The sequence below is a fragment of the Pelodiscus sinensis genome, chromosome 30 (assembly GCF_052426305.1).
Source record: "Pelodiscus sinensis isolate ZL-2025 chromosome 30, ASM5242630v1, whole genome shotgun sequence".
NCBI classification, from domain to species: Eukaryota; Metazoa; Chordata; order Testudines; family Trionychidae; genus Pelodiscus; species Pelodiscus sinensis.
In genome coordinates this window covers 5125889-5152920 of record NC_143081.1, presented here as the reverse complement: position 1 = coordinate 5152920, position 27032 = coordinate 5125889, and the positions used below count along the sequence as shown (strand labels likewise).

The 27032-nt window shown below is 57.1% G+C and overlaps 3 protein-coding genes, 1 long non-coding RNA gene, 1 other non-coding gene and 1 pseudogene across 5 annotated transcripts in view; 4 read left to right on the top strand and 2 right to left on the bottom strand.

The window, feature by feature from the left end:
• Positions 1–27032, bottom strand: part of LOC149521034 (leukocyte immunoglobulin-like receptor subfamily A member 3) — a 1043054-nt gene that overhangs the window by 944311 nt on the left and 71711 nt on the right. The gene's annotated exons all lie outside the window — the stretch shown is intronic.
• LOC149521036 (Fc receptor-like protein 5) overlaps positions 1–27032 on the top strand; it is a 238989-nt gene that overhangs the window by 169609 nt on the left and 42348 nt on the right. The window lies entirely within an intron of this gene.
• LOC142821247 (Ig heavy chain V region 3 pseudogene) lies at positions 951–1616 on the top strand (annotated as a pseudogene).
• On the bottom strand, positions 14213–17763 carry LOC149521040 (uncharacterized). Its single transcript, XR_016348111.1, has 3 exons — positions 17334–17763; positions 16199–16249; positions 14213–14298 (listed from the first exon to the last, which is right to left on the bottom strand). It is a non-coding gene; the product is annotated as an uncharacterized LOC149521040 (long non-coding RNA).
• On the top strand, positions 18591–23146 carry LOC149521039 (uncharacterized). The gene is made up of 3 exons (XM_089774123.1): positions 18591–18707; positions 18801–19532; positions 22551–23146. Exons 1-3 carry the CDS (start codon positions 18662–18664, stop codon positions 23144–23146), a joined length of 1374 nt encoding a protein of 457 aa, XP_089630249.1. The 5' UTR covers positions 18591–18661.
• Positions 24109–24272, top strand: LOC149521038 (U1 spliceosomal RNA). The gene has a single exon (XR_016348126.1). It is a non-coding gene; the product is annotated as a U1 spliceosomal RNA (small nuclear RNA).

Below are 27032 nucleotides of genomic sequence, written 5' to 3'. Positions count from 1 at the left end.
CCCCGGGCTGATACCGCCCGGCGCGTGAGCCGGGGCCATTGCTCCCAGGGCCTGGCTGAGCAGACACTGACTGGGGGTTGAAGGGGGGGGGGAGCAGGGACAGTCCCAGACTCGCTGACCCCTCACTCCTGCAGACTGATCGCTGATTCCTACCTGCGCCCGGACAAAACCCGCCTGAGGCTGCGGGGGAGAAATTCTCTGGCAGGGGGCGCTGGTGAGTCGCGGTCCGCACGGGGCAGGAGTTGGGAGCGTCGCAGAGAAAGGGGCCGGGGTAGAAATGTGGGTTCCCCAGTGAGGGGGAGTGTGACGGGGACAAAGCAGGTGCCTCGCTGCGGCTGCGCATCCCAGTCCGGGTGAGCGGCCAGAAATGGGCCAGCGGCTTGGGCCACTCACCGCATCGAACTCACCGAGCGCAGCGGGAAGCGATCGGGGGGGAGTTACAGACACGGTGCGAACTGGGGCTCGCGTGTCCCAAGCGGCGTAAAGGAGGAAGAATCGCACTAAACCGCCCGGAGCCCCCTGGCCTGGAGCTGCAAATCCCGCCGAACCTGACCCGAGAGGGGAAATGTTCGCGCCTCCGGGCTCCCAAGAAACACGGATCCGCCCCCCAGTGAGCCGAAACCCACTAACGCCTGGGAAAATATTTCCCTTCATCACAACCGATCCCCAGGAACCCCTAGACATTTATGACGAGCTAAGTGACGTCATTTCTCGGTGTCTCCCCAGAGCTGTAAGAGCCCATCGGGACCCCCCGCGCTGTGCCAGGCGCTGCACAAACACACCGGGAGGGGGACGGAGACTCCTGCCGGAGAGTCCATGGCAGTGACTCGGCTCGTTCAGGGAAGGCGTTTGTGTCTCTGATAAGGCGGGGAATATGCAAATAGCGGTGACAGACGCCTGCTTAAAATGGTCTCTCTCTGCCTAGGCTGCACCCAGAGAGACACCCCGCAGCCCCCGGTGTCTGTGCAGTTACCTGCCAGCTCTGCCCCCCAGCAACTGGGAACATGAAATTTTGGGTCTATTTAGTGTTCGTGGTGGCAGCTTTGCCAGGTATTTTCTAGCTAAATACGCTGGAGAGGGGGACGGAGATTTTGTTTGGCATGTTTGATATTAATGCTTCTGTCGCGCCTTTGTTCCCAGGTGCCCGATCCCAGGTGCAGCTGGTGGAGTCCGGGGGGGATGTGAAGAAGCCCGGAGACTCTCTGCGCCTCTCCTGCAAAGCCTCCGGCTTCACCTTCAGCAGCTACGAGATGCACTGGGTCCGGCAGGCTCCCGGGAAGGGGCTGGAATGGCTCGCTTATATCAGTGGCAGTGGGGGTACTACACGCTACCTTGATGCCGTGAAAGGCCGATTCACCATCTCCAGGGACAATCCCAACAACCTGCTGCACCTGCAAATGACCGGCCTGAAGCCCGAGGACACCGCCCGCTATTACTGTGCGAGACACAGCGACACGAAACCTATTGACGCTCCTACAAAAACCCAGGCTGCAGAACCCGCAGCCGCCTCGCAGGGAATTGACTGTAGCCTGTCGGGGCTCGGCTGCTGGGTGAAGCAGGCAGTGGGCGTGACAAGGGGAGCTGCTGTGCGCTGGGCCATGGCTGAGCTTGTGTAGGTCTGGCCCCACGGTGGGGAGTGCAGCCTGCGGGACCTGGCTCCGAGCCGTTCGGGGTACGCGGTTCTAAAGGGGGATCGGTCGCTGCGGGTCTTTTTACGCTTCTTAATCCGGCCCTGGCGGTCGGACCCGGTAGGGAAAGTTCCACGCTGCGTGCCTGTTCTCGTGTCCTTATGTCATACGGTGTGTGACAGACACAGACAGACCCCGCCCTTCAGCGATTTCCCAGCTGCCCATTGGCCGGCGGGCGGAGCAAACAGCAGCGGGACGTTCCGTGTCCAGCCGGCCTCGAACTCCCCCGCCAGGAGAAAGAACAGCGCGATGCTGCGTCACACCCGGCCTGGATATCCCCGTTCTGTTGGTCCCGCCCCCCGCCCATTGCCTTGCAGCTCATCACAGACCACCTCACTGCTGTACGGCAGGTGCCTGTGTGTCCATTGGCTGTGCCGTGCAATGGCTGGGAGGGGCTCGAAGGGGAAGACCCCCCCCTCCGCCTCCCCGAGCAAGTGCACTCCCCCCTCCCCCTGAGGCAGGCATTCTCAGCATCAGAAGCCCCGCTCTATCAAATCTCCCTCCTGCAGAGCCAGGCAGGGAGGAAGAGTCTTACTTTTAAAAGGGGCTGCTCCTGCCGCCCAGACCAACTGCCTCATCTCGCAGCTGGTAGGGGAGGCATCAGGTGGCAGCTGTCAGTCTCTGCTGGTCAGGTGGGCCAGAGCAGCACGCGCTCCGCTCCCACCCAGCCCAGCACCCCCCTAGCACGGAGCCCGGCAACAGCCCCCTCCTGCCCCCCCTTCACTAGACTCTGCGGTGCTCCTCAATCCCCTGCCCCCGCCAGAGACGGCAGGGAAAAATTGACCCCATGGAGCTGTCTGGAGATGCCAGGGAGACACAAATGCAAGAAAAAAATGGATCCAGCTGTGACCCCCCTGTAAGTTGTTCCGGATGTGACTCACAGTTTGAGAAACATGCCTCAGGGTATGGCTACACTACAGTGTTATTTCAAAATATCTTATTTCAAAATAGTTAATTTGAAATAAGTTATTTCAAACTAACACGTCTACACACAAAATGCATTTCGAAATAGCACGTCCGCACTGAGTGGATGCTGAATTGCATTTAAGGCCAGCCAGAGCCAGGTCCAGCAGGGCATCAGGTCAGGACTTACTTTGTGTGGCTGCTGCCTGAGGCTATCTGAGCCCTGTGCTTAAAGGGACCCCCCATGGACGGGCGATTCTTAGGCTTCCCTGCTTGATTGCCTACCTCAATGAGGGACAGCAAAGCATTTTGTCTCTTCATGCTCTGGTTGCCCTCACTCAGGACACCACAGTCTGCAACATGGAGCCAGAACTGCCCCTGGGCACTCTGATGCTACTCATGGACTTGCTGCTGTGAGCCTGGCTGCACTTTCTGCAGGCTGCCATCTGGGAGGTCCATTGGGAGTCTGTCAGTATCCAGAAAGCCCTGCAGGAGACCTTCCACCCTGAGGAGCACTGAGAGCCCCCTGGTCTCCTCCACTGAGTGCTTGTGCCTCATTCCTCCCTCACGTCCCCCTTCCTGATGTCAAATAAAGTACACATCTTTTCATGAACACAAACTCTCTTTATTTAACAAAACTGGGGGGGAGGTGAACTCTGGTGAGACTGGGGGAAGAGGGCAGGAAAGCAGAGAGAGTGGGAGGGGGAGGGGGAAACCTGGGACAGAATCAGCTTTAGGAAGTGCAGGGGCACAATTTGAACAGTTTTGATGGGGCCCTGGCAGCCAGGATTTTTTGTTGAGGGGAAAAAAACCCAAAACACTGCACACATAAAGGCTACATCTACACTGGCATGATTTTCCAAAAATGCTTTTAACCAAAAAATTTTCTGTTAAAAGCATTTTTGGAAAAATCGCGTCTTGATTGGCAGGATGCTTTTACGCAAAAGCACTTTTTGTGGAAAAGCGTCCGTGGCCAATCTAGACGCGCTTTTCTGCAAAAAAGCTCCAATCGCCATTTTCACAATGGGGGATTTTTTTGCAGAAAACAGTACTGTGCTGTCTACACTGGCCCTTTTGTGCAAAAGTCTTTCGGAAACAGACTTTTGCCCGAATGGGAGCAGCATAGTTTTTCCGGAAAAGCACTGATGATTTTACATGAGATCGTCAGTGCTTTTCCGGAAATTCAAGCGGCCAGTGTACACAGCTGGCAAGTTTTCTGCAAAATCACATGCTTGCCAGTCTAGACAAAGCCAAAAAGTCTCAGCCCCTTTGAATCCCCAGCTACAGGGCTGCTGTTTTCTCTGAGCTTTACACAGGTCATGTAAGGGAGGGGCAGAACCCCTCCCCCATAAGGGCCAATGAGACTAAATGTCTGAGCTAATAAACGACTGTGTCACACACTATACAGAGCTACACACACTGGGCTTTAGGATGTGAGGGTTCAGAAAATTGGTTTGTGGTATGTGAGGGGCTCAGGGCAGGGGGTTCCAGTGTATGACAGGCTCAGATGCAGGGTCTGGGGGAAAATAAATAGTCACATGAACCTTAAAGGGAAAGGGAACGAAATGGTTCCCACCCTCACCAAAGGGGCAGAGCCACAAGGGGCAGCAAAGTGTCACGTGGGAGCACGAGGCGTTTCTTCCCGCAGACTGACCCTGGGCACAGGCTCCGGGAATTCCCGCCCCAGCGCCCAGGGCTGGATTGTCCCAGGGCGGGTCCGACCGCTCCGCCCCCTTCCCCGTCAGCACAAGGGCAGCGCCCAGGGCCCCTCGGAGGGTTTGGCAGCCACAGCGCTCGGGCCCGTTTCACCCGGGCGGGGGGAGCCCTTGTTTCTGTTCTCGCTGTGACACGTTCTGAGCAGCACATGGTACCACTGCTCAGTATTGGGGGTCACTGGAGCCGGTGGGACCTAGCCCATGTCATAGCTGCTGAAGGTGAAGACTCTTATCACCAGAGCAGGCTGGGTATGGGGAGGGGAGCGGAGGCGCAGCTGCCTCTGGCCCGGGGCACCTCTGGTGGGGGAGGGGCATCCTGAGGGCCTCTGCTCGGGAGGGGGGATGCTTCTAGCTTTGATTGAAGGGGGCAGTGCTGGCCACGGGGAGAGGGTGCGATGGAAGGACTGGAGAGGGGGCTGGTCTCTTCCAAGGGGGCTCCACCCACCACCCACACGCTCATGCCTGTGTCTCGCCTGGGCAATTTCAAGGCGTCCAATGGCTTCCGACTGCAGTTACTCCGCAGTTGCCGGGCCCCGGGGCCATTTTAATAGCCTGGGGGGCCTGGGGACTGTCCCTGTTCAGTGTGTTTGTGCGAGTCCTTAGTGCTCGGTGGGGAGGATGGGAGGGCGGAACATCGGGAGGAGCGTTTTAGACATTGGCCTTTACTGACACTGTCTCTGTTCTGATTGCACCTTACTAGATACTGGCCCCTAGAGCCGCGGGCAGATTGGGAGCCAGGTGGGACAGTTCTGAACTTGGGTTCTGAAGAGGCTCAGCCCTTGAGTTAATCACCAGGGCCGGCTCACTCCAGTTCTACTCAGCCGGGAGTTACTTCGCACTCACTCGCTGTGTCTACACTACAATTGCAGGTGTGTGGTTAGAGGGCTGGTGCCTCCCACACTCTGGTTCTTCTCATGCAAACAGAGACCCGCCACAGCAGAAGCCAAAAGGGGCAGAGAATTCGATGTTCACCGGGTTGGCTTCCAGCAACCATGACTCCATGTTCCTGTTTCCTGTTTTCCCAAATTACTTCCTGCTTGCCCCCAATGCAAACTGTAATATCCTCAGCTATAACTTAACCAATCATGGTCCTGAAATGAACTGACCAGTCCTCACATATTATAATATAGTTATCTAACCAATAATATCCCACCGCCTTAATTGTCCTACATCCAGTAAATCCGTTATGCAGGAGGCAGAAACAATTAAAGAGTCAGCTAGAGGCCATACAGATAAATAATAGATAAGGGAGGCAGGTCATAAAAAAATTAAAGAAATGAGGATTTCACAACTGTCTTTGCTGACTTGTGGGTTCTTGCCAGAGGAAAAAGGGAGGAACCCAAGCTTGAAAGAAAGAAAGAAAGAAAGAAAGAAAGAAAAGGGCCGGAGCCCGCAACGGTCGCTGGTCGCTTGTTCATTTCCCCGCCCTTTGACCCAGCCACGAGGCCGCAGCGGAGCCGAAGCGCTAAGACTCCTGCGCTCCCCGCCCCTTTCCTAGGGCGGTACCGGGGTGTCGGACTTTATGCAAATCTCCCCGCCAGGGCCCGGGTTAAATAGCAGCCCCTGGGTTCCCCGGGACCCGCCTGCCCAGGGGCTGAAGCGAGTTTCAGTTTTTCCTCCTTCTCGTTGCTCCGTTTCCCAGGATGGACCCCGCGGTGTCGCTGCTGCTGTTACTCGCCCTCTCGCCCTGTGAGTCCGGAGGGGAAACCCGGGGGATGATCAAAGCCCCAGGGAGCGAGCTGAGGATCTAACTGTAACGGTTCGTGTCTTTGCAGGTGTCCGGTCCCAAATCCAGCTGGTCCAGTCCGGGCCGGGCGCGGTGAAGCCCGGAGAGACCCTCACCCTGAGCTGCGCCGTGTCTGGTTCCTCCATTTCTTCTGGCTCCGATTGGAGCTGGATCCGGCAGGCTCCTGGGAAAGGTTTAGAATACATGGGGTATGTGTATGGACCCAGCGGGGGCACGAACTACGCCCCGGCCTTCCAGAGCCGGATCACCATCGCCAGAGACACCGCCAAGAACCAGTTCTCGCTGCAGCTCCGCTCGCTGACAGCTGCGGACACCGCCACCTATTACTGCGCAAGGAGACACAGTGACACCGAGCGCAGCAAGGCCCGTACAAAAACGGGAAGCGGTTTCTCTGCAGCCATAGCGCCTCAGTTTCCTCTCCGCAGAGAGGGGCAGGAGCAGAGAAGGGCGAATCTCTAAGAGTCCAGATTTCATAAAGTTCACACAAGCAACGACGCATGAATATCACAGGTTAGGAGTGAAACCGGTGTCACTCTCTCTCTAAGGTTTATTAGACCACCGGCAAACCCCACCTGCGCCCCTATTTGCCATCCCCCTCCTTCTGTATCGGACACAGAGCTGCTTTGGGTGAAAGTGAATCCCCAGCCTCGTAGAGAGCGAAGGAGAGAGAGAGAGAGAGAGAGAGAGAGAGAGAGAGAGAGAGGAGCTTTCTGCTCTGATGCACAGAGATTGATGGGTCCCAGGACACACCCGGGCCGTAGGACCCCTGAGTTCCTTTTTCTCTCACTACTCGGAGTTCGGAAATAAAAGCCCAAATATTCTCCAGACTTACACAACCTGGAAAAGGTTGCTAGGCAAGCCGATTCCCTCCGTAAAAAAATCACTCCTCCTGCGAATGATTAAGAGCTGGATACAGGGAAACTCACCTACGCAGTCTAGGGAACCTTCCAGCTAAAACCTATACACAGTCTTTTAAACAAGAAGATAAACCAGCTAGTCTGCAGGACTTTATAACCACTGAATGCATCCTGAGCTGCGCCTACAAACATCTCTACGTGGGCGGTAGATTTAGTGATCGCCCTCTAATGGTCAATGATGGATTGCTGTTATTGTTGTGCTTGATAATCTACCGATGTGTTCTCTATTGGGCACTGTATGTACCAGGTATAGAAAATCCATATAGTCTTCCCCACAGAGTTTACCAATGCATTTGACACAATAGGTTTCACAATCCTTATTAGCTTAGAATCAGAAGGGTAGCCCTGTTAATCTGAATCTGCATAAACAACCAGAAATCCTGTGGCAGCCTATAGACTGACAGATTTATTGGAGCACAAGCTTTCGTGGGCAAAGACCCACTTTTGCCCAGCAAAGCTTGTGTGCCAATAAATCTATTGGTCTATAAGATGCCACAGGATGTCTCCTTATTAGCCCATTTTCTGTAAACATGCCTTTTGGACCTCCCTTTCCAGGCTATCAATTTGGTTTTGATAATTGTGATCTCTTAAAATTGTTTTATTTCACTAACTACAAATTTTCTTTTTTTATTTAAAAAAAAATTAAACGGTCAAAAAATTAGAAAGTGCAAACGTGTAAAAGCCAACAAAAAAAGAGGGGTCAGCCAAAAAATGTTTTGCTTGGGAAGTAAAAATTCTAGAGCCGGCCCTGGTTCCTATGCCCTTCCTTTGCGGAAGAAAGATGCTGCGCTCAACTCAGCACACGGAGGGCGGCACGAAGGGGCTGGGAGAAGGTGGATGGACGCGGGCAGGGGACCGGGCTCTCCACTGGGAACTAGGAGATCCCACTGAGTCATCGATTTTCAGACGGGTGCGAGCCAGTGCAAATAAATTACCGGGAAAGGGAGCACGGTCTGGTGTTATTGCTGTTAATCTAATTTACAAGTGTATCCTTGTTTCCAGGTGCCCGGTCCCAGGTGCAGCTGGTGGAGTCCGGAGGGGATGTGAAGAAGCCCGGAGACTCTCTGCGCTTCTCCTGCAAAGCCTCCCAGCATTGCGCTGTCCCTCTGCACACAGCACAGGGGTCAGTGTCACCCCTGGAGTCACTGAGATTCTGGAGGAATTTACCGACCGATTTCTCCTGCTCAGCCCCACCCCATCCGGGGTGTGACGCTCTGTGAAACCTGCCTGCAAACCGCTCCCCCGGGTCCCTCTTTAAAGAGAAACTCCAGAATGACAGGACCCGAGTCAGTCCCAGGGAACTGAGCTGCTTACTCGCTGCGCAGAAGTGGGGTTTTCAGTGAAGAAACACCATGAACCTGTGCTTGTTCTGCGTTTTCATCTCGGCCTTCCAGGCCTGTGAGTATCTGGGGGCTGACTGTGAGGAATAGCTACTTGGGCGGGGTGTCGAGGACTTGGGTGCCCGGTTCCCAGTCAGTCGCAGTGGGACCTTGAGGGTCTGCCTTAGAGAAACCCCCTTCATTTCTGGTTCCTTACCTCTTCCATTAACGCTTTTCTCTCTCTTGGCAGCCTCCATCTTGGGTTTTAAGATGACCCAGTCCGGGTCAGGAGAGGTGACGGTCTCAGGGTCCCTCAGTCTGACCTGCGCTGTCTCGGATTTTGCCCTCTCCACTGGCTCAGACTGGTGGCACTGGCTCAGGCAGCCCCCAGGGAAAGGGCTGGTGTGGCTGGGATTTATAGACAAGTATGGAAACACCATCTACCTCCCTGACATTCACAAAAGAGCCACCATCACTGTGAACCCTTCCAAGAACGAGTTCTCCCTGCGAGTGGAGAATCTGACTCCACAAGACACAGGAACCTACTACTGCGCTAGGAGCACCTACCGGCAGAATAAACCCCAGTGATGCGCGTTAGCACAAAAACAGGCCGCGCGAAAAGAGTGGACCAAAAAAGGCGGCGATTCAGCAGAGTTAGCCCCTGGTGTGCCGCTGCTGCTGTGCTACGAGCGATCGCAGCTCCCATTGGCTGGGAAGGGCTGATAGTGGCTAATGGGGCTCGAATTCCCCCAGACCTGCAGAGTCGCAGGTAAAAGCAGCAGTGTGCGGGCCCAGCAGCAGTTATGCCTGGTGGACCAGATCCTAGACCCCATAGGCCATATTCTCCAGAGTCCCCTGCCTTCCAAACAGAGCACTGAGTCACGGGGGTGCTCTGCAGAAGGTTTCTTACATAAATCGAAGGTATTTAAGGCCCTAAATCATAAACTCACCTTTGAAAAATGGGACAAAGTGTTTTAGGTCACTGAGGGCTTCCGAAATGAAAGGTCATTTTTGAAAATGTGATTTAGGCTTGTAATTTATTAGATGCTTTTGAGATTTTTAACCTTAGATTTGTGTATATCTGGGCAATGGCTTAAGAGGCTTTCAGTGAACTAATTATCTTCAAAATCCATTTATTTCAGCGGGCTACATTCCTCCTTGAAACGTAGTCTCTGAAGAAAAGAAAAGAAAAGAAAAGAAAAGAAAAGAAAAGAAAAGAAAAGAAAAGAAAAGAAAAGAAAAGAAAAGAAAAGAAAAGAAAAGAAAAGAAAAAAGAAAATCGGGTGTATTTAAACACTGTATTTAAAATCGGGTGTATTTATCCAGCATTGCTCAGATCCTCCAAGGCAGGGGGTTGAGGGTGCTGAAGGGGATGTTCTGAAATCAGAGCTTGAATTTCCCAGGGACCTTAGGAAGTTAGGTTGAGAGTGGTGCAGGGGGTATGCTGAAATCAGAGCTTCAATTTTCCAAGGGAGTTAGACGCCAGGTTTCTGTGAGACCCCAGCCCCGACGGGAGGAGAAACCTGGATTCTGACTCCCAGCCCCCGGGTCAGAGCCACCAGACCACACTGAGAACAGACGAGACTTAGGCCCCTTCTCCAGCCACCCCCAGCCCTGTCTCCCTGGGAATGGCCCAGATGCGTCCAATAAAGCACAGAAGGAGGAGGCGGGAGGGGTAGCCACAAAGTAGTCACTGGCCTGTTTTTATACCCGCCACTGAAGCGCGAACATTTCATGCAAATCAGCCACCTGGGGTCGTGTTTATACAGAAACCCCCAGAGGTTTCTCTCCATCCGCGTGCTGAATAATGAGGAAAGCTCCTGTCACTGCCCTTCTCCTCCCCTTGCTGTGGCCTTGTGAGTGTGTGTGTGTGTGTGTGTGAGAGAGAGAGAGAGAGAGAGAGCAGGGGGTGAGGCAGGGAGGGGAGGATTCCACCTTCTTTCTGTTTTTTGCTTATAGTCTGGATTCTCCCTGCGGCTTCACTTCTCGGTGTCTCTCCCCTCCAAGGTGTCCTCTCCGGGATCCAGCTGGTCCCGTCCGCCCCGGCACTGGTGGCCCCTGGCGCGGACCTGACAGTCACTTGTGCGGTATCCGGGGACTCCATCTCCACCCAAGCCTGGTGGAACTGGGTGCGGGAGCTGCCCGGCCACGGGCTGCAATGGGTCGGGCGCGTCCATTTCTCCGGGGGCACAAACTACGCGGCGGCCCTGAAATCCCGAGCGACCATCTCCAAGGATGACGCCAAGAACGAGTTTTACCTGCAGCTCCGCTCGCTGAGCGCTGGGGACACCGGCACGTATCACTGCCCCCGCTGGGACCCACCGTGATACGCGCCGCGACAAGATTCTGTCTCTTAAGAACATGAGAAGGGCCCGACTGGGTCAGGCCAAAGGTCCCTCTAGCCCAGTGTCCTGTCTGCCCAGAGTGACCAGTACTAGGTGCCCCAGAGGGAATGAACAAAAACAAACCTGCCGGGACAGGCCTCTGGGGAGTTTCCCTCAGTGCACGAAAGCGACAATGCCATTTCTGTGGCTTTTCCTTTCCCCGTTCTCGGCCCCGGCTGTGAGTGTGTGTTCGGGAGAAGGAGAAAACTGGGGTCAGGGCCAGAGATTCATGGGCTGGCTCATTTCTTCCATGGTCTTGTTTCCCTGTCCCCACGTGTCCGCTCGCCGGTGCAGTTGCTGTCTCCCTTCCCACAGTAGTCCCAAGTCGGGGTTAGCAGCACCGTTTCACAATGGGGAAACTGAGGTACATGTTGTAGAAAAGGTCCTCAGGGCATTGTGCATAACTTCTGGGCCGGGGGCTGTATATTTTCATCTTCCCAGTGTCGAATGGACACTGTCAGTGACTCCTCCAGTACTGAGGTCTCCCTCTAACAGCTCCTAATCTCACCCGAGGAACCCGCATGAGCGCTCAGCTCCTGGAATCGCTTATAGCGCCCCTGCATAGAAAGCCCTGCCCGGGGTCCTAGTTAAATACTAGCGCCTGGCTCCAGGAGCCTCAGTCCTGCCCAGACACAAATCTGCCCACTGGGGAGTTTCCCTCAGTTCCTGAGCCCGAGAATGGAACCTCTGCTGCTTTTCCTGGCCCTGCTCGCCGCCCCCAGTTCCCGTGGGGCAGAGGGGAACTAGGAACAGAGCCCTGGATTCGGAGTTAATATTGTCTTTGCTTTTTTTCTCCTTGCCTAGGTGTCCTCGCTCAGGTGCGGCTGGGCAAGTGAAGCCCGAAGAGATTTACCCTGAGCTGAGCTGTCTCTGGAGATACTGAGGATAGCGGCGCAGGCTGGAACTGCATCCCACAGATACTGGGTGAAACTAGCGTCCCTCGGACTGTGGGGCTGGCCCGGCAGGTGGCGCTGGAACCTCTCTCCTGCCGGCTTTTGCAGCACGTGCTTTTAACACTCGCGGCGATGGGATTATGTATCAAGCCAGGTAACCTGCCCAGATGTTCTCGCTCGCTGATTGGACAAGTCAGTTTCCAATGCGAGTGCACCACGTGATACACGGACTGACGGTGAGAATGTGACAGGCGCAGACAGTGGCGGACGAACTCTTCTAGGGGCCCAGGGCAATTCGGTTTTCTAGGAGCCCCTAGGCTGGAGGGGGGGGCAAAAATGAGGGATTCAGAAAGAGGGGACTCTGGCTTGAGAGAGGATACGGGAGAAGATGAAGGCTCGAAGTGGGAGTGCACGCTCTGCACTGAGCTTGGGGTGATGACTGTAGGGTGCAGGGCACGGCTCCAGGCTGAGCCAAGGGGTTTGCAGTGCGGAGGGGGATTGAGGCTGGGATAGGGTGCTTTCTGGGACAACTCCATGAGTCCCAGCCAATGGGAGCTGTGGGGGTGGAGCCTGGAGGTGAGGGCAGCTTTCCCTTGCGCTCCGGTAATGCGGCTCCAGACCATAACCAGATGGGGGGTTAGTGGATGCAGCCCAGGGTCCCAGGATAAAGGGGTCCCAGAGATCTTTCTGCCCCGTCCCCATACCAGGGCTCTGGGCTGCAGCCACTGTGGCTCCTCTCTCAATCTGAGCCTGGCTATAGCTACACAGGGAGGGGATGGCAAGTGTTAGATTCTATATATCTCTGTGTGCGCCTCTGTATGTGCACACCTCAGAGATTCCTTTGGGCCGCATTGATCGCTACTTGACCTCCTGAACCCTCGAGGTCTGACTGTCACTGTCACAGCACAAGGTGTAACGCCCCTGACAAAAGCTCCCCCCCTCCTCCCCCACTGTGGGTCCCAGCCCCGCTCCTGACCTGCCACAATCACAGGCCTTCTCTGGCTACGGCCCAGAAATTTCCTGCCTCCCAACTTCCCTGCTGTGACTGGGGCAAATCCAGCCTGTCTCCCTCTGCCGGTCACACGGGGCGGCGTCTCGCCTGGACTGTCCCTCACCCTGCCGCCCCGAGCCCCCTTTGCACAAATCCCCGCCCCACTAGCTGACTCCTGCTGCTTCCCCTTCGCCGCCTTCGCCTGCGGTTTGTGTGAGCCCGGGACACCCCCCTGGACTGATTCCAAACCCTCATTCCCCGCCCTCACCTCGGGACAGGCTGCAGGACACACCGCGCTCGCCAGCCCGAGACTTGTAACCCTCCGGTGAGAGACCCAGCCCCATGCAAACCTGTGACCCGACCCCTCCCCAGGCACTGACCCCCTGACCCGATGTCCGCACGGGCAGGGCCTCGGAGTCCCTCTCCACGACGGGATAACTAGCTGACAATCGGACCCTAATTCAATACCAGGGAACTGGGCTCACACCCGGCAGCTGCTTCTCTCTCCTTTAACGTACCGCCACGGGGCAGGGCGCTGCACAGACACAGCGAGGGAGGGTTTGACTCCGCCCTAAGCCCCGAGGAAGAAATTCTGTGTTAAGGAAGGGATGGAGGTTGGGTCCATTATAAGCAGCGGGCCATGCAAATAGGGGAGAGAGGTTCCTGTTTAAATCGGTGCCTCTCTCTGCCGAGGCTGCACCCGCAGGGACAATCCGCAGCTCCCTGGGTCTGGGCAGTGACCAGCCAGTCCCCGGAGAACTTTCCCCGCCGGCACCAGAGACAATGAGACTTTGGGTCGCAGCTGTTTTCACTGTAGCGGCTTTGGAAGGTATTTTGTGCCCCTGACCCAATGACAGACACGGAAGCCCCAGAGAATTCTCGCTGGTTTTCTACCGGTTCTTCTAACATCCCTTTATTCGCAGGTGCCCGGTCCCAGGTGCAGCTGGTGGAGTCCGGAGGGGATGTGAAGAAGCCCGGAGACTCTCTGCGCCTCTCCTGCAAAGCCTCCGGCTTCACCTTCAGCAGCTACTGGATGCTCTGGTTCCGTCAGGCTCCTGGGAAGGGGCTGGAGTGGGTCTCTAGTATCAGCGAGGATGGGAGCACCACGCGCTATGCGGACCCCCTGAAAGGCCGAGTTACCATCTCCAGGGACAATCCCAACAACCTGCTGCACCTGCAACTGACCGGCCTGAAGCCCGAGGACACCGCCCGCTATTACTGTGTTGGACACAGTGACACGAAACCTGCTGGTGGTCAGACAAAAACCCGGGCTGCGGAATCCGCCTTTCCCCGTTCGCCACAAGGGGGCAGCGGATCCACAAACAGCTCAGCCTGAGAGCTGCGGACCTCGCCCTGCGTTACGGTGACACACACAGATGGGGACTCGGGGGATCCCTGCCGCTGTCGGTGCCCTGGAGCGCGCTGGGGGCTCGAGTCACACAAGGGGATGAGGCTCCTTATTGGAGCGCCGGGCTCCCCATAGAACTTACGGCCTCGAATCCACCGCCCGGCCTCAGCCCTCCCCTCCGTCTAGAGAATGGACTGGCAGGGAGATCCGGGCGAGTGCCCAGCCCCTCGGCTGTCAGGGTTTCCGGGGTGTCACCACAAAGAAAGGGATTTTCTTTCTTTCTTTCTTTCTTTCTTTCTTTCTTTCTTTCTTTCCCACCTGAGAAGTCCCTGTATGAGGAAGCACAGTCGCTGCACAGTCGCTGTAGGGTTCCTAAAGCCAGGGGTCTCCAACCTTTTTAAACACAAGATCACTTTTTGAATTTAAATGCAATCCAGGGACTACCTCAAACCCAAATACCCTGCCCCGCCTCCTTTGTACCCCTTCTCAAAGGCCCAACCCTTGCTCCCATCCTCCCTCCTTTTCACCAGAGAGGGACAGAGGGTTGGGGCACAAGATCTCTTTTTGGGCTAAGGGATTTAGAGTATGAGATGGGGTCTGAGCTAAGCTTGTGGTGGGGACTTTGGGTGAAGAAGGGGATTCGTGACTGGGGCAAAGGTTCAGAGCTGGCTCCAGCTGGACACTGCTTAGGACAGGTGGCTCCAGGGTGGTGGTGCAGTGAGGCTAAAGCAGGCTCACCCCTGCCCTGGCCCTGCACCACTCTGAAAAGCAGCCAGCAGACTCCATCCTAAACCCTGTTGTGCCCCCTTTCATTCTGTGGAGATAGAATACAGGGTGGGAGGTGGGAACCCTGGTATCAGCACCCCCTGCTCTCCCTCTCCTGTCCTACACAGCAAGCAGGAGACTCTGTAGGGGGAGGCAGCTCCAAGGCAGAGGGGAGGAGATGTGCATCATGGGGTGAAGGGGCAGCTGAAGTGCTGCTCTTGATAGATTTTGGCCAGACCAGTCAGGTTCTCCTGTCAGAGTCTCTACCAGTAGATCCCAATCTACTACGCTGGCCCTAAAGCACAGAGTTGTCAGGAGGATTCCCGCGCCCTGTGCTGCACACACACCAAGGCTGGATAGGTCTGACTTCTGCACCAGGATCCCTAGAGTGAGTCAATCATATTCCTGTCAGGAGCAACGTGCCTGTCTCTTATAAGGAGGGGTATGCAAATGAGGAAGTCAGTGTCCTTCTTAAATCTGTTCCTTCCTCGGATTAGACGGAACCCGCAGGGACAATCCACAGCCCCCTGGGTCTGTGCAGTGACCAGCCAATACAGCACCAGGGACAATGAATGTTTTGCTCTTGGGAATTTTGGCATTTGTGGATTTGGAAGGTATTTTCTTCTTGGAAATAAAGGCAGAGGTGGAAGAATATTAAATTCCCCTTATGTTGACACCAATATTTATGACCAGTCTGATCAGTTGGATCCCAGCTATGCTGATGCAGTGAAAGGGCAGTTCACCATCTCCAGAGCGGGAGATTCACTATGGGACATGCTAGACTGACAGTTATAGTCTAGGAAGATGATCTTTCTCTAGGGAGTGAAATCTCTGGGTTCTCTCTTAGGCCCTGGCTACCCCATTGCTGGGACTTTCCAGGTGGCTCTAGAGATCTGGACTCCAGCTCCTGCAGTCTCCCAAAGTAAACAACTTGGTGAAGGGAAACAGAGAGGACTCAGGGGATTTTTAGATCCTGCAGCCTAACTTCAATACCTGAGATAATCTTGGAACAAATTACTCAACAACCATTTGTGAGCACCTCCCGCAAGGGAGCGCAATTCAGTGGGGTCAATTCAGCAGGGTTAGCCCCTGTGGGCCACTGGCGCTCTATTTACCTGCACCCCCACAGGCGCAGGTGAGCCCTGCTCCCATTGGTCAGGAATGGTGATCCACAGTCAAAGGGAGCTGTGCTCCCCCGTACTGGCACAGGCAGAGGCAGAGGTAAATACAGCAGGGTGGGAGCCCTCAGGGGCTGGCCCTGGCAGACCAGATTCAGTCCTAGGGCTGGTGTTTTCCCACCCTGACCTAGAGGGCATCAGGGTTACAAAGAGCAGCCAGTGTGGAATCGCCAGAAATAAATCAGGCCAAGCCAAGCTGGCTGCCTGCTCTGGGAGGGTCACTGGCCCAGTGGATGTGGGGAGGTAGAGGGGATGTATCTGGATAGTTGTAACGCCTCGCACACAACCCCACCTGGTAGCCTCATACACAAACTAGGCAAATGTAGTTTATATGGAACCAGAAAACTTACCCAGTGCTACCCTGGTCCAACCTGGGGGGAGGGGCATGCAGATCTGCTGCTCTAAGGATGTTAAAATGCAGTTAATCGACTAGTCCATAGGGACTTCCGCATTCCATCTTTGAAATGTACAAGAACCCCTGCTCCTAGCGGCATGCCCTGTAGCATGGAGCCCAGGATCAGCGGGGGACTGTGAGGCCCTGCTGGGGGCTCTTTTACATTTCGAAGGGGGGGGGGGGCAGCGGGAAGTCCCATTGACTCCATAGCTGCATGCAGGTGCCTGCTCTTAAATGCACAGGAGTCCCCAGTGGGACTCACAGTCCCTGGTGAGCTCAGTCTCCACGTCATGCCGCTAGGAGCCTGGGGTCAGCTCGGGAGGCCCCAGGGAAATGCCATGGAGAGCCTCCCCATTTCTGAGAAATGCCTGGGCTCCAAGGCTGTCCCTTTGAAAGGCACACAGGCAGCATTTCAAAGGGGCAGCTGCCCACAGCTGATCCACGCGGGTTTCAAAGTGGCCATGCTGCTGTACCCTTTCCCCCTTTGCTGACTCTATCTTATAGCAACTAGTCAAAATACTATCCAGAAAGCAAAGCTTTATCTATAGTAGACTTCTCCACTAGTCTTTTACATCCTTATTGTGCTCCCTGGAGCTAGAGTAGCCCAATGATTGAGGGGCCATCCCGGGGCCAGGAGTTGGGGCAGAGGCCCAGAATTGGAGGAATTGGGGGTGGAGCCAGCCAAGGGTAGAGAAGTCTGAGGGGGTCACACAGCCCTTTCTCACTGGAGCTCCCCAGGCCTGGTCTGGGGAAGTTGGCAAAAGAGAGAGCCATGCAGGCCTCCCCTGCTGGTGCTCCCCAGTCCTGACCCAGGAGTGGGGGGAAAGAGGGCTCAAGCACACCTTCCCCATCAGCACTCCCAGGGGAGGGGGGGGGGTGAGCACACAGGATGACTAGCTGTGGCTAGATGCTGCAACCCAGAGCTGCTGGTGAAGGGGACGCCCAAAGGTGCTGCAGGCCATGGCGGTGATGCCTGGCCAGGTGGTGCTGGGGGCGGGGAGGCACAGATGTAGGACCGGTGGTCTTTCTCTCACCCTCCAGCACTGGGACCAAGGGCTGGGGGAGGGGTTTGGGGCAGAGGGGCCACTTACCTGGGGTTGTGGCAGGCAAAATGGTGAGCTCTGCCCCCAGCTGGCTTCTCCCTGATACTGCAGGATTTGTCCCCTGCACTCACTGCCCCCAGTGGTGACTGTGAGTGTCGCATCCCCCCTCTCTCTACTCCCTCCCTTTCCATCTTTTGGAAAACAATCAAATTCCAGGCACGTCCAGTTTTCCTGGCACAACCAAACCCTGACAATAGACAAAGAGGAAGCTGCCTACCGAAACGGAACCCAGATTCCAATTTTGTTTCGGATCACAATGGAATCAGCCCAGAAATGAGAGACGTTGCCTCTTCAATTTACTCATCTCATTTGACAGACACACAAAATCCCAGGCTCTGGAATCGCTCTGCCCACGGCAGCCGCGAGGGGGCAGTAGAGAAACAGGCTCCGGGCTCGGGCAGAGGACCCGGCACCTGGGTGAATGTAACACAAACCTCCCGCCTGTGCTAACCTATCCCTTGCCGGGCAATGTCTCTCGCCTTGGGTGCAGCGATCCATCGCCCCCTCCCGGAACCTCAATCCGGGGCGAATCCCGTTCTGAGTCACCCTCCCCACCAAGGTCTGGCTCTTTGGCTCCCCCAAGCTGGGACTTGACAAAGGGACTCGGGATTGTTTTCCCCCAGCTCAGCTGGTGTCAGGGGGCGGAGCTGAGACCTCCCGGGCCGCCCGCAATAAGGTTCCACAATTTCACGCTGTCACCCTGGAGATAAAAGACCCCACACCTCGGCCATTGATGACGTCACTCAGCCCAGCGCGGGCACCCAGATCAATGGGGACAGTCACGTGTCTAAGGGCTGTAAAATAGGGCGGGGCCAATCGCTCAGAGACAGGCTAATGCGCAGGGGGACGCAGTGCAGGGGAGGGGTCGGGGGTACGAAGGACACCGAAGGGTTCCCACTGAGACAGGGCCCGATGCGTCTCTGGGGCTCCTGTGAAATCCCCGCCCTAAATTAGGCATCAACTGAATTGCACATGGCGGGTTTGTATCATTGTGTCAGGTCAGGGGAAGGGGGGGGGGGCGATCCCTTCGCTTCTCCCTTGGGGAAAATCATCTTGCGGATCCGCCGACCAGGCGCTGCGCGCCCATCCCGAGGGCAGGTCCGAGACGCGCTCTGTAAGGCCAGGAAACATCCCTCGCAGTAACCGAGAAGGAGCGTGTCTCTTATAGTCGTGGGGGTATGCAAATGAGGGAGTCAGCGTCCTGTTTAAATCTGTCCCTGCCTCTGCCCAGGCTGCACCCGCAGAGACGATCCGCAGCCCCCTGGGTCTGGGCAGGGAGCAGCCAGTCCCCTTGAAGGTTCTTGAACAGCAGAAACATGAAAAAGTTTCTCCTTTTGCTTTTCGCCGTAGCCGCTTTGCGAGGTATTTTATTCCTCTGAATAACGGGAAGAGTCGGGATAACAGCGTGTTATCGCAGCTTTAATTCCTCTATTAACACCCGGTCTTTATTCCCAGGTGCTCGGCCCCAGGAGCTGGTGGAGTCCGGAGGGGATGTGAAGAAGCCCGGAGACTCTCTGCGCCTCTCCTGCAAAGCCTCCGGCTTCACCTTCAGCGATTACTACATGAACTGGGTCCGACAGGCTCCGGGGAAGGGGCTGGAGTGGGTTGCCCAAATTCAAGTCACCTCTACCTACTATGCTGACTCAGTCAAAGGTCGATTCACCATCTCCAGGGACAACCCCAACAACCTGCTGCACCTGCAAATGACCGGCCTGAAGCCCGAGGACACCGCCCGCTATTACTGTGCCAGAGACACAGTGAGAAGAAGCCGGTCTGAGCCCAGACACAAACCTCCCCCTGCAGTGAGCAGCGAAGCCATTTGGCGCTGGGGGCGCCCAAGCTCCATGCATGGAAACGAAACCGAGTTCAGAGAGAGGCTGGGAACAGCAAACCCCTTTCACTGTCGCTCTCAGCCCTCCGCCTTGAGGGGCGGCAGCTCCCGGGACAGGCTGCTGGGACTGGGACCGGGATATCAGGGCGGTTCCACCCGGCACACAGAGAACAGCTCCTCCTTCCAGAGCCGGGTCACCGTCTCCGCTTCCCCCTCCCAAGAACCAGGTCTCCCTGCAGCTCCGCTCGCTGACAGCTGCGGGCACCGCCCCCTATTGCTGCGCCCGGAGAGACAGAGCGACACAGAGCGCAGCGGGGACCCTGCCAAAAAGGGGAAAATTCTCATTGGATTCTCCGGCCTGTCTCAGCCTCTAATTTACTTGTCCAGGGAGAGCGCAGCACGCGCCGCATTTTTACTGGGTGGGAGTGAAGGGGCAGCGCGCGGTTTCGGGTTCCACCCCCCGCCCCCAACAGGCTCCTGGGGTCGGTGCTAGACGCTCTTGGAACCTTGACACGGGACCTTCTGTGACTGGAACCTCTGCCCTGGGCCTGGAGCCCCGCAACCCCCGGGCAGCGTCACCTCCCGCTGCGGGCTGGGCCCCGCGCAGACACGGCCCCCGTCCCGCCCACAGCGCAGTCAGCGACAGCTGGGCAGTTGGGTCAGGGCCGGGATTTCCGAGCAGACCCATCAGTCAAGGCGCCTTCCAGCGGCTGTGAGGGGGGAGGCTCAGCTCGCGGCCCACAACCCACAACGCGAAATTCTTTGCACAAGGATAAACAGCCCCGCTGTGGCCCCGCCTCACTGACTCGGACTGGCCCCGAGGCCGGTTGTGGGACCTAGAGGCAGAGACCAGTGGAGCGGGCTGGAAAAAGTCAGAGAGAGACCCCTGGGCACCGTATTCTATAAATACGGTTTTGAAAGTGGTATGATTTCATCTGGGTTCAACTCCCGCTGGTGCATTTCTGTGGCCTCCGCTCACCTTTTCCACTGTCTTTCTGGGAAACAGAAGAGCCTGAACTGTGCTGGGACAGGAGAGCCAAAGCCTCGTGATTCCGAGGGGGTATCAGCGCCCTGAGAGCGCAACCTCTGCAGATTGGGAAGCAAGGAGAAGTTACGCTCCTGTCGCCTCCGTTTGGCAGGTGTGACAGCGCGTTGGGGTTTTCCGTCTCCTGCACCCCCGTAATGACAGGGACAGACTCCACCAGCCAGTAGAATAGAGGGAGTTTATTGCTTCTCCAGCATACAGCACAGCACAGATGTCATCTGGTTACAGGACAGGCCTAGGATGCCTCAGCCCCCCCTTGAGATGGGGGAGACTGGGCCCCTAAATTCCAGCTCCTTTCCCTAGGCTGTCTCCTCCATGCTCCCAGACAGAAACTAATTCCCTCTTCCAGCCCTGCCCCCGGCCAGGGCTCCACTCGGCTTTCTTCCCATAGTTCCGCTCCGGGAGCGCAGGGTGCCTGGGTGCATTTACCGGAGCAAGAAGGGGCCGGTGCATCCATCCTCGCACTGTGACCCCAGGGCCTCCCCTTTCTGCTTTAAATCTCCCTGTGTCTCCCTCCGCAGGCAGTGGAGGGCGGAGCCAGTAGCAAGGAAGCCGGAAGGCCGAGTCCTGCGCGAGGGCTGGGACTAGAAGTGACGTTCTCCGGCACCGACTGGCCATTCGGAAGGGGTGCAATGTATTCCTTTGTAAACGGGCCGCCCCCGGGGCCTCTCCAGCCATTGAGCGTCACGCGGGACTTTTATCCCGCCCCGCAGCGCTTCTCCCCAGCCTGAGGAACCGGGGTCCAAACCCGCCCCACAGCACAGCCCCGACCCGCCATTTCCCGAGCTGTCCTGGGACAGGTTCTTCCCATTCTCGTTGTCCAGATTGTCATGGCCTAGGAATGTCTCACTGATGTAACTGGCGGCTCGTTTGTACCATTGACACCGACCTCGGCAGTGGGGGGTGGGGAGAGCGAGAGAGAGAGAGGGAGAGATGAGGTATATGAGGATAGACAGATAGATAGGGTGTGTGAAAGAAAGAAAGAAAGAAAGAAAGAAAGAAAGAAAGAAAGAAAGAAAGAAAGGGAGGGATGGGAAACCCAGCCTGAGGCTCTCCCGACTGAACATCGAGTGGCCACTCTCACCGGCTGTGTGAGCAAAGGGGACTGAGAGCTGAGGGGAAGCTTCAAGCCCCTGCACCGGCGCCAGCAGCAGAGGACGGAGTTTTGTGGCTGGGGCTCTTGCCTGTGACCCCGCCGGGGGCAGGGAGAGGAAGGGCTGTGGAGCTCTCCTGGGGACTGCCTTGTGCTGGCTAGAGAGCCCCAGGACTCTGGCCATGGGCTCTGCAGACTTCTGCCCAAAGGGAGCAGTGGGGATGCAGGACTCGCAGCATGAGCCCCACCACTCACAGGTTCGAGGATGGGAGGGGCGAGATCGTTTCTTCAGCGTAGTGTGTGCTGGGAATTCAGGGGGTGGCAGCACCAGGGGTTGTCAGGGATCGGGCTTCAGTCCTGCAGACAGAAAGGGCTGCCCCCCCCTTGAGAAACCCTGCGATACGGTGCCCTCGGGGAGGGGTGACAAACCACTGACTCACCCCCACAGCCGGACCCCTCTATCGCACACAGGCTACCCCGTCCTCTTCTTCTATCGGCCTCAGCACTCTGCCTGAGAGCGCCACCTGCTGGCCACCGCCTGCTGCAGTCACCTGCCAGACACACACAGGCGGCTGCTGCGGCTGCACTGACTGCGACTGACCAGCAGGGGCAGGATAAACACGAGACACTTTGCCTATTAAAAAATGTCGGGAAACCTGCAGGAGGGGTCGTTGTTCCCGGCCAATGGGAGCTGCGACAGCACAGTCCGTCTCCAGCAGACAATACCGGGTGAATCTCATGAGAGGTCCCGGAATATCTCCGCTGTATTGAGCAGGTGCAGCTGGAAGGTGGGATTCAAACTCCCATCAGCGTAGCCACATGGGACTCAGAAAAACTGACCCCTTGAAGGGCTCCAATGAACCCGAATTCCGTCTGGGTCACATGCTGGGAAACGCAGAGGAGTGTGACTGTTCCCCACCACACTGCGCTCCCTGCCTAGGGCTCTGCTCTGTTTATACTCTGCGAGTGAAACCCGCATGCAAATCCCTGCCCCGGAACTGCCTGGTTAAATACCAACCCCTGGTTCTAGGAGCCTCAGTGTCTGCCAGACACAGACCTGCCCGGCCCTGCCCGCTGCGGAGTTCCGCTCATTGCATGAAAAAGAGAATGACGTTTCTGTGGCTTTTCCTTTCATTGTTCTCGGCTCCCAGCTGTGAGTGTTTTAGAGAATTGGGGACAGGGCCAAAGATTCAATGACTGGCTAATTTGTTCCCTGCTTTCTTTCCCTTTCCCCAGGTGTCCTCGCTCAGGTGCAGCTGGTCCAGTCTGGCCCGGGGGCGGTGAAGCCCGGAGAGACCCTCACCCTGAGCTGCACTGTCTCCGGGTTCTCCATCTCTACTCAATATTACCCCTGGAACTGGATTCGGCAGCCCCCCGGGAAAGGGCTGGAGTGGATGGGGCATGTGCATCCATATGATAGGAGCGCACGCTACGCCCGGTCTCTCCAAGGCCGAGTCACTATCTCTGGAGACACCGCCAAGAACCAGCTCTCGCTGGAGATCCGCTCGCTGACAGCTGCAGACACCGCCACCTATTACTGCACCGGAAACACAGTGACACAGCGCGCTGCTGGCCCGGCACAAAAAGGGGAAGCGGTTTCTAAGCAGGACGATCTCACGGGCCTTACACTGAGCTGGTCCCTCCCGAAGCAATTGTTACACTGTGCGAGAGACACAGTGACACGAACCCTGCGGCTGCTCGGACACAAACCAGAGCTGCGGAACTTCCCGCATCTGCCGCACGGGGGCAGCAGAGACGCGCATAGAACAGCCCGGCCTGGGCGCACTGAGCGAAGGCCAGGCAGGATACAACACTCTGATGTTGAGGATTAACTCTTTCATGTCCTGACTCCATTGCCTGGCCGAGCGCTGCAGCCTCTGCAAACGGTTCCTCTCAGTGAAGCTAAAGGGATCCCAGAGAGCGAAGCCAGGAGCGAGGGGCCCCGTCTCCCTCTGGTTGCACCTGCCGGACAGTGTTTCTTTCTGTCCCTGCACAGGACAGTGGGGCGGGTCCGTGCTGGACCGGGGATTCATTCCCAGCCTCCTGCCAGAGCCAGGGGTGTCCCCGTCCTCAGGGACCCTGTGAGCCCCACCCCCAGTACAGCCCCCTCCCTGCTCATGAGCCGGAGCTGCAGAGCTGAGACCCCCCCCAACTTGTGAATATTTATATTTCCAAAGGGGCAACTGCATCGATTGGTTCCGTCTTTCAAACACCACTCACAGCAGAGCAACACGCCCCCGGCTCCATCTGCTCCTCTAGTGGTTCGTTCCGGGGAGGGGACAGGACCACACCGGCGGGAAACCTGCAGCCACGTGGCTTCCCCGCCGGTGACAGTGAGCGCCCGGGCGTGTGGCCAGGTGCATCCTCTCCTGCTGCGCCCCTTTGTCCCCCGCCCTGCTACTTTCCCTTAACCCCCCGCCCCCCCGGGAAGCACTTGAGAGAGGGTCCTGGGCTCTGTCTATCGGGCGCTGAACAGCTGAAGAGCCGGGTCTGGCTGGACTGGAGAGTGTGGACCAAGGGCAGTCAGGGGCGTGGCCCATCCGGAGGGGCGGAGCCGCGTGTGCACGTATGCAGATGTGTGTGCGAGCGGAGCACGGTGGGAGTGGGAGCGGGATGAGGAGCGGGGCTCTAATTTGCAAGCGGGGCTCTGGGTAGGGTCTGGGGACAGGGGTGGGGCAGCTGGCAGCAGAGGGAAGCGGTGCCGGCGGGGTTGTTTGGAGGTGGAAGTGGGAGCCACCGTGATGTGAGAGTTCGGGGCGCTTGAGGCTTGGCGGGGGCTCTGAGACAAGAGTTTATACTTACCTGGTAGGGGAAATACCATGCTCAGGAAGGTGGTTTTCCCAGGGTGAGGCCCATCCATTGCACTATGGGTGCGCTGACTCCTGCGATTTTCTCAAGTAGAGAAAACTCGACTGCACAATTTGTGGTAGTGGGGGACTGCGTGCGCGCTTTCCCCTGATATTGTTGTTGAAAAAAAAAAAGATAATTTTGTTCCAGGAATACAGGATTAAATCGAGAGAAACGGTTCTTATCTATTCTGTACGCGTTGCAGATAAATACTGTGAGATAGATTTCCCCAAAAGCTCACCCTGTCAGAATCTATAAAGCGGGGCGGTGTCTGATGCTGGGGGTTGTGTTTTCTCCGCTTTGAAACTTGCCCTCGAGATTCAGTTTATCATCCCCGTAAAGCATCATCAGTTTATTTCCTTGCTGGGTTGGGCTCGTTGCTTGTTTCTGTTCCTTAGTATCTCTCTTGTCGGTAGGACAATGGTCTGACCGAAACCGCGTGGTTCTCCGACCCCCTGGGAAGTTCTGGTCCAAGCTGCAAGCTCCCCACCCCCACGCAGCTCTGGGCCTGGCTTGGATGTTGGCCACCCCCGAGTAACGCAAACATTTAGGAAAACAAAGGTCGAAAGAAACTGCCCGGGCCGTTGTCAGGGCGGGGAGTGATCTAACAAAGCGGCCCACTCCAGGGCCTCTCTGTCTCCTCATGGGTGTTCCGGTCTCCGAACTCAGCCGTGGGTTCAAATCCCGCTCCGGGCACCGCCTTTGCTTCCTGTGCGGGGAAGTAACCGCATGTCCATGTCCCCCTGTCATTGCAAGGACACGCGCTTAGGAATCTGCCGGTTCGGGGCACCTGTGGCTCGTTTCCCAGAGAGTCCCTGGTTTCTCCATCACATCTCTGGGCACTAAAGAGCGCGCGCTATGCAAATGAGGGGTTTGTTTCCTCTCCAGCACAGACTATTTCTGCCCTCTCGCCCCGTGGCCCCTCCCAACGCCCAGCCCGTGTCGCTCCCTCCGGCTCTGTGTGCGGGCGGGGTGGGGGGTGGGGGGCAGATGCTGCTGCACATTCTTCCCAGCACACACACGGCAAGTAGGAAATCGGCGCCCCTGGTTGCTAATGTTGCAGAAGTGACCTTGTCTCTCTCCTAGCCTGTCACGCGAATGTCCCTGACTCTGTTCAGCTGCCACTAACCCGAACTCTCCGACTTCTAAAGCCCCTCTGGGGAGCAGGTGGAGTGAACAGTTCAATAGTGCACAGGTGTGAACAGGGCATCCCCGCATAAATGACCCCACCCGGTCACACACCCCTTTGTGGCTGTTATCTCTCTAGGCATTTCCAATGCAGAGACACTTGCGGGAAATGGACTGTGGGTCTCTGCCAAGGAGTCTGTATTATATAATTCACGAGCACTACCCGACCCGTTGGGAGTGGGACGGGAGACTTGCACTCAGCGTGGCCTGGTTTGGATCTGCAGGTGGGTTGCAGGAGTTGTGTTCGGATTCTGTGCTGGGCGGTGCTGGCGGAGCAGGGTCACATTCCAGGGAATGCCGAGAACGAGGGAGGTTTGGTGTCTATTCATTTATTTCCTCCCAGATACTCGCAGAGACAAACGGGCTGGTGCATTCTGCGCTCCACCCACAACTCACAAATGCTGCATCGCCTCCCTATAAACACCATTCCCGAGAACGCTCCCTCGGTCACCCGCTGCCCAGGTGCGCTGGGGATGGGAAAGGGGCGTTGGTCAGAGGCGGGTCGATGGGAACTGGCGGCGCAGCGCTGCGAACTGGGGGTCGGAGTCCGATGGGGTCGGTGCTGCCCTTGGCGTGAGACCCGCTCCCCGTGCGCGGCCATCCCCGCGCGTTTCCGCCGGAAGGGGCGGCCAGTGACGTTTCCGACAGTGGATCGGGACCCATCGCAGTGTCCCTGCCTTGGAGTCACGTCCCGGAGGAGCATCCAGGGGCCGCTGCTGTCAGTGTCAATCCCGCGGGAAAGGGACGCGCCGAGATGCGGGCGGGCGGGGACTCAGGCGGACGAAGCGCTGCCCGGTCAGTGTCCGGGGCTGTGTCGCTGCTTCTCGGGGTGACGCGCTGTCTTGGGGGCTTCCCCGCAATCGCACGGTGAAAATCGGCCCCTGCTGCGTTTGTCACCTCCCGTGAGCCTCCCCTGGGGAGTGTCCAGCCCCTGCGCGATGGCTTCTCACAGGCAGGCGGAGCAATGTCCTGCGCTGCGCTGGGGCAGCGATCCCTGGGGACAGCTGCTGTGTGTGTAAATGGCGCCCCCTCTATGGAGGAGGATGCTGGACTTGGGGGTTCTCTGCCACTGTGGGGCCTATTTCTGATCCGCCCCAATTTCACACATCCCAGCAGAGTTCCTCCGGGCAGCATCTTCTGGCTCCTGCCATCGCTTTGAGGAGCAGCGGGAGCTCTCCAGGGTCCTCTGCTCCGGTCCTCATCCAGCTCCCTTGTTTTGAACCTCTGACCAGCGCCCCCTGACCCTGTTTTTCATTATTTGTCCCCCGGAATCAGTTTATCCCTACGGCCAGTGGACCCTCCCGCGAGGCTGGGGCAGGGGCTCTTAGAACACTCCCGAGCTCAGGTGAGGTTTCAAATAGGCAAAGCCAGAAAGCGGTTGATGGCTGCGCCGGACCCGCCATTTTCTGGCCCCGCCCCCTTTCTCTGGTGCTTCCCGCCAGCCCTCTGGAGCCCACAGGCTGGATCCCTCCGGTGACGTCAGTCTCACATTTCCATCGCGCTCCCAGAGGCCTCTGCGGCCAGCGGAGGGTTCTGAGCGGCACAGAAGCGCTGAACCCCGCAAGCCCGCTGGGTCTGGCTGGGCTGCCGGGCTCCGGAGGCAGCGGTGCTGGGGCACTTCGTACCCGGCTTCCCGCCACGGTACCGGGCCTCGCCCTAAGCTGGGAGCCCGTGGCCAGCCCG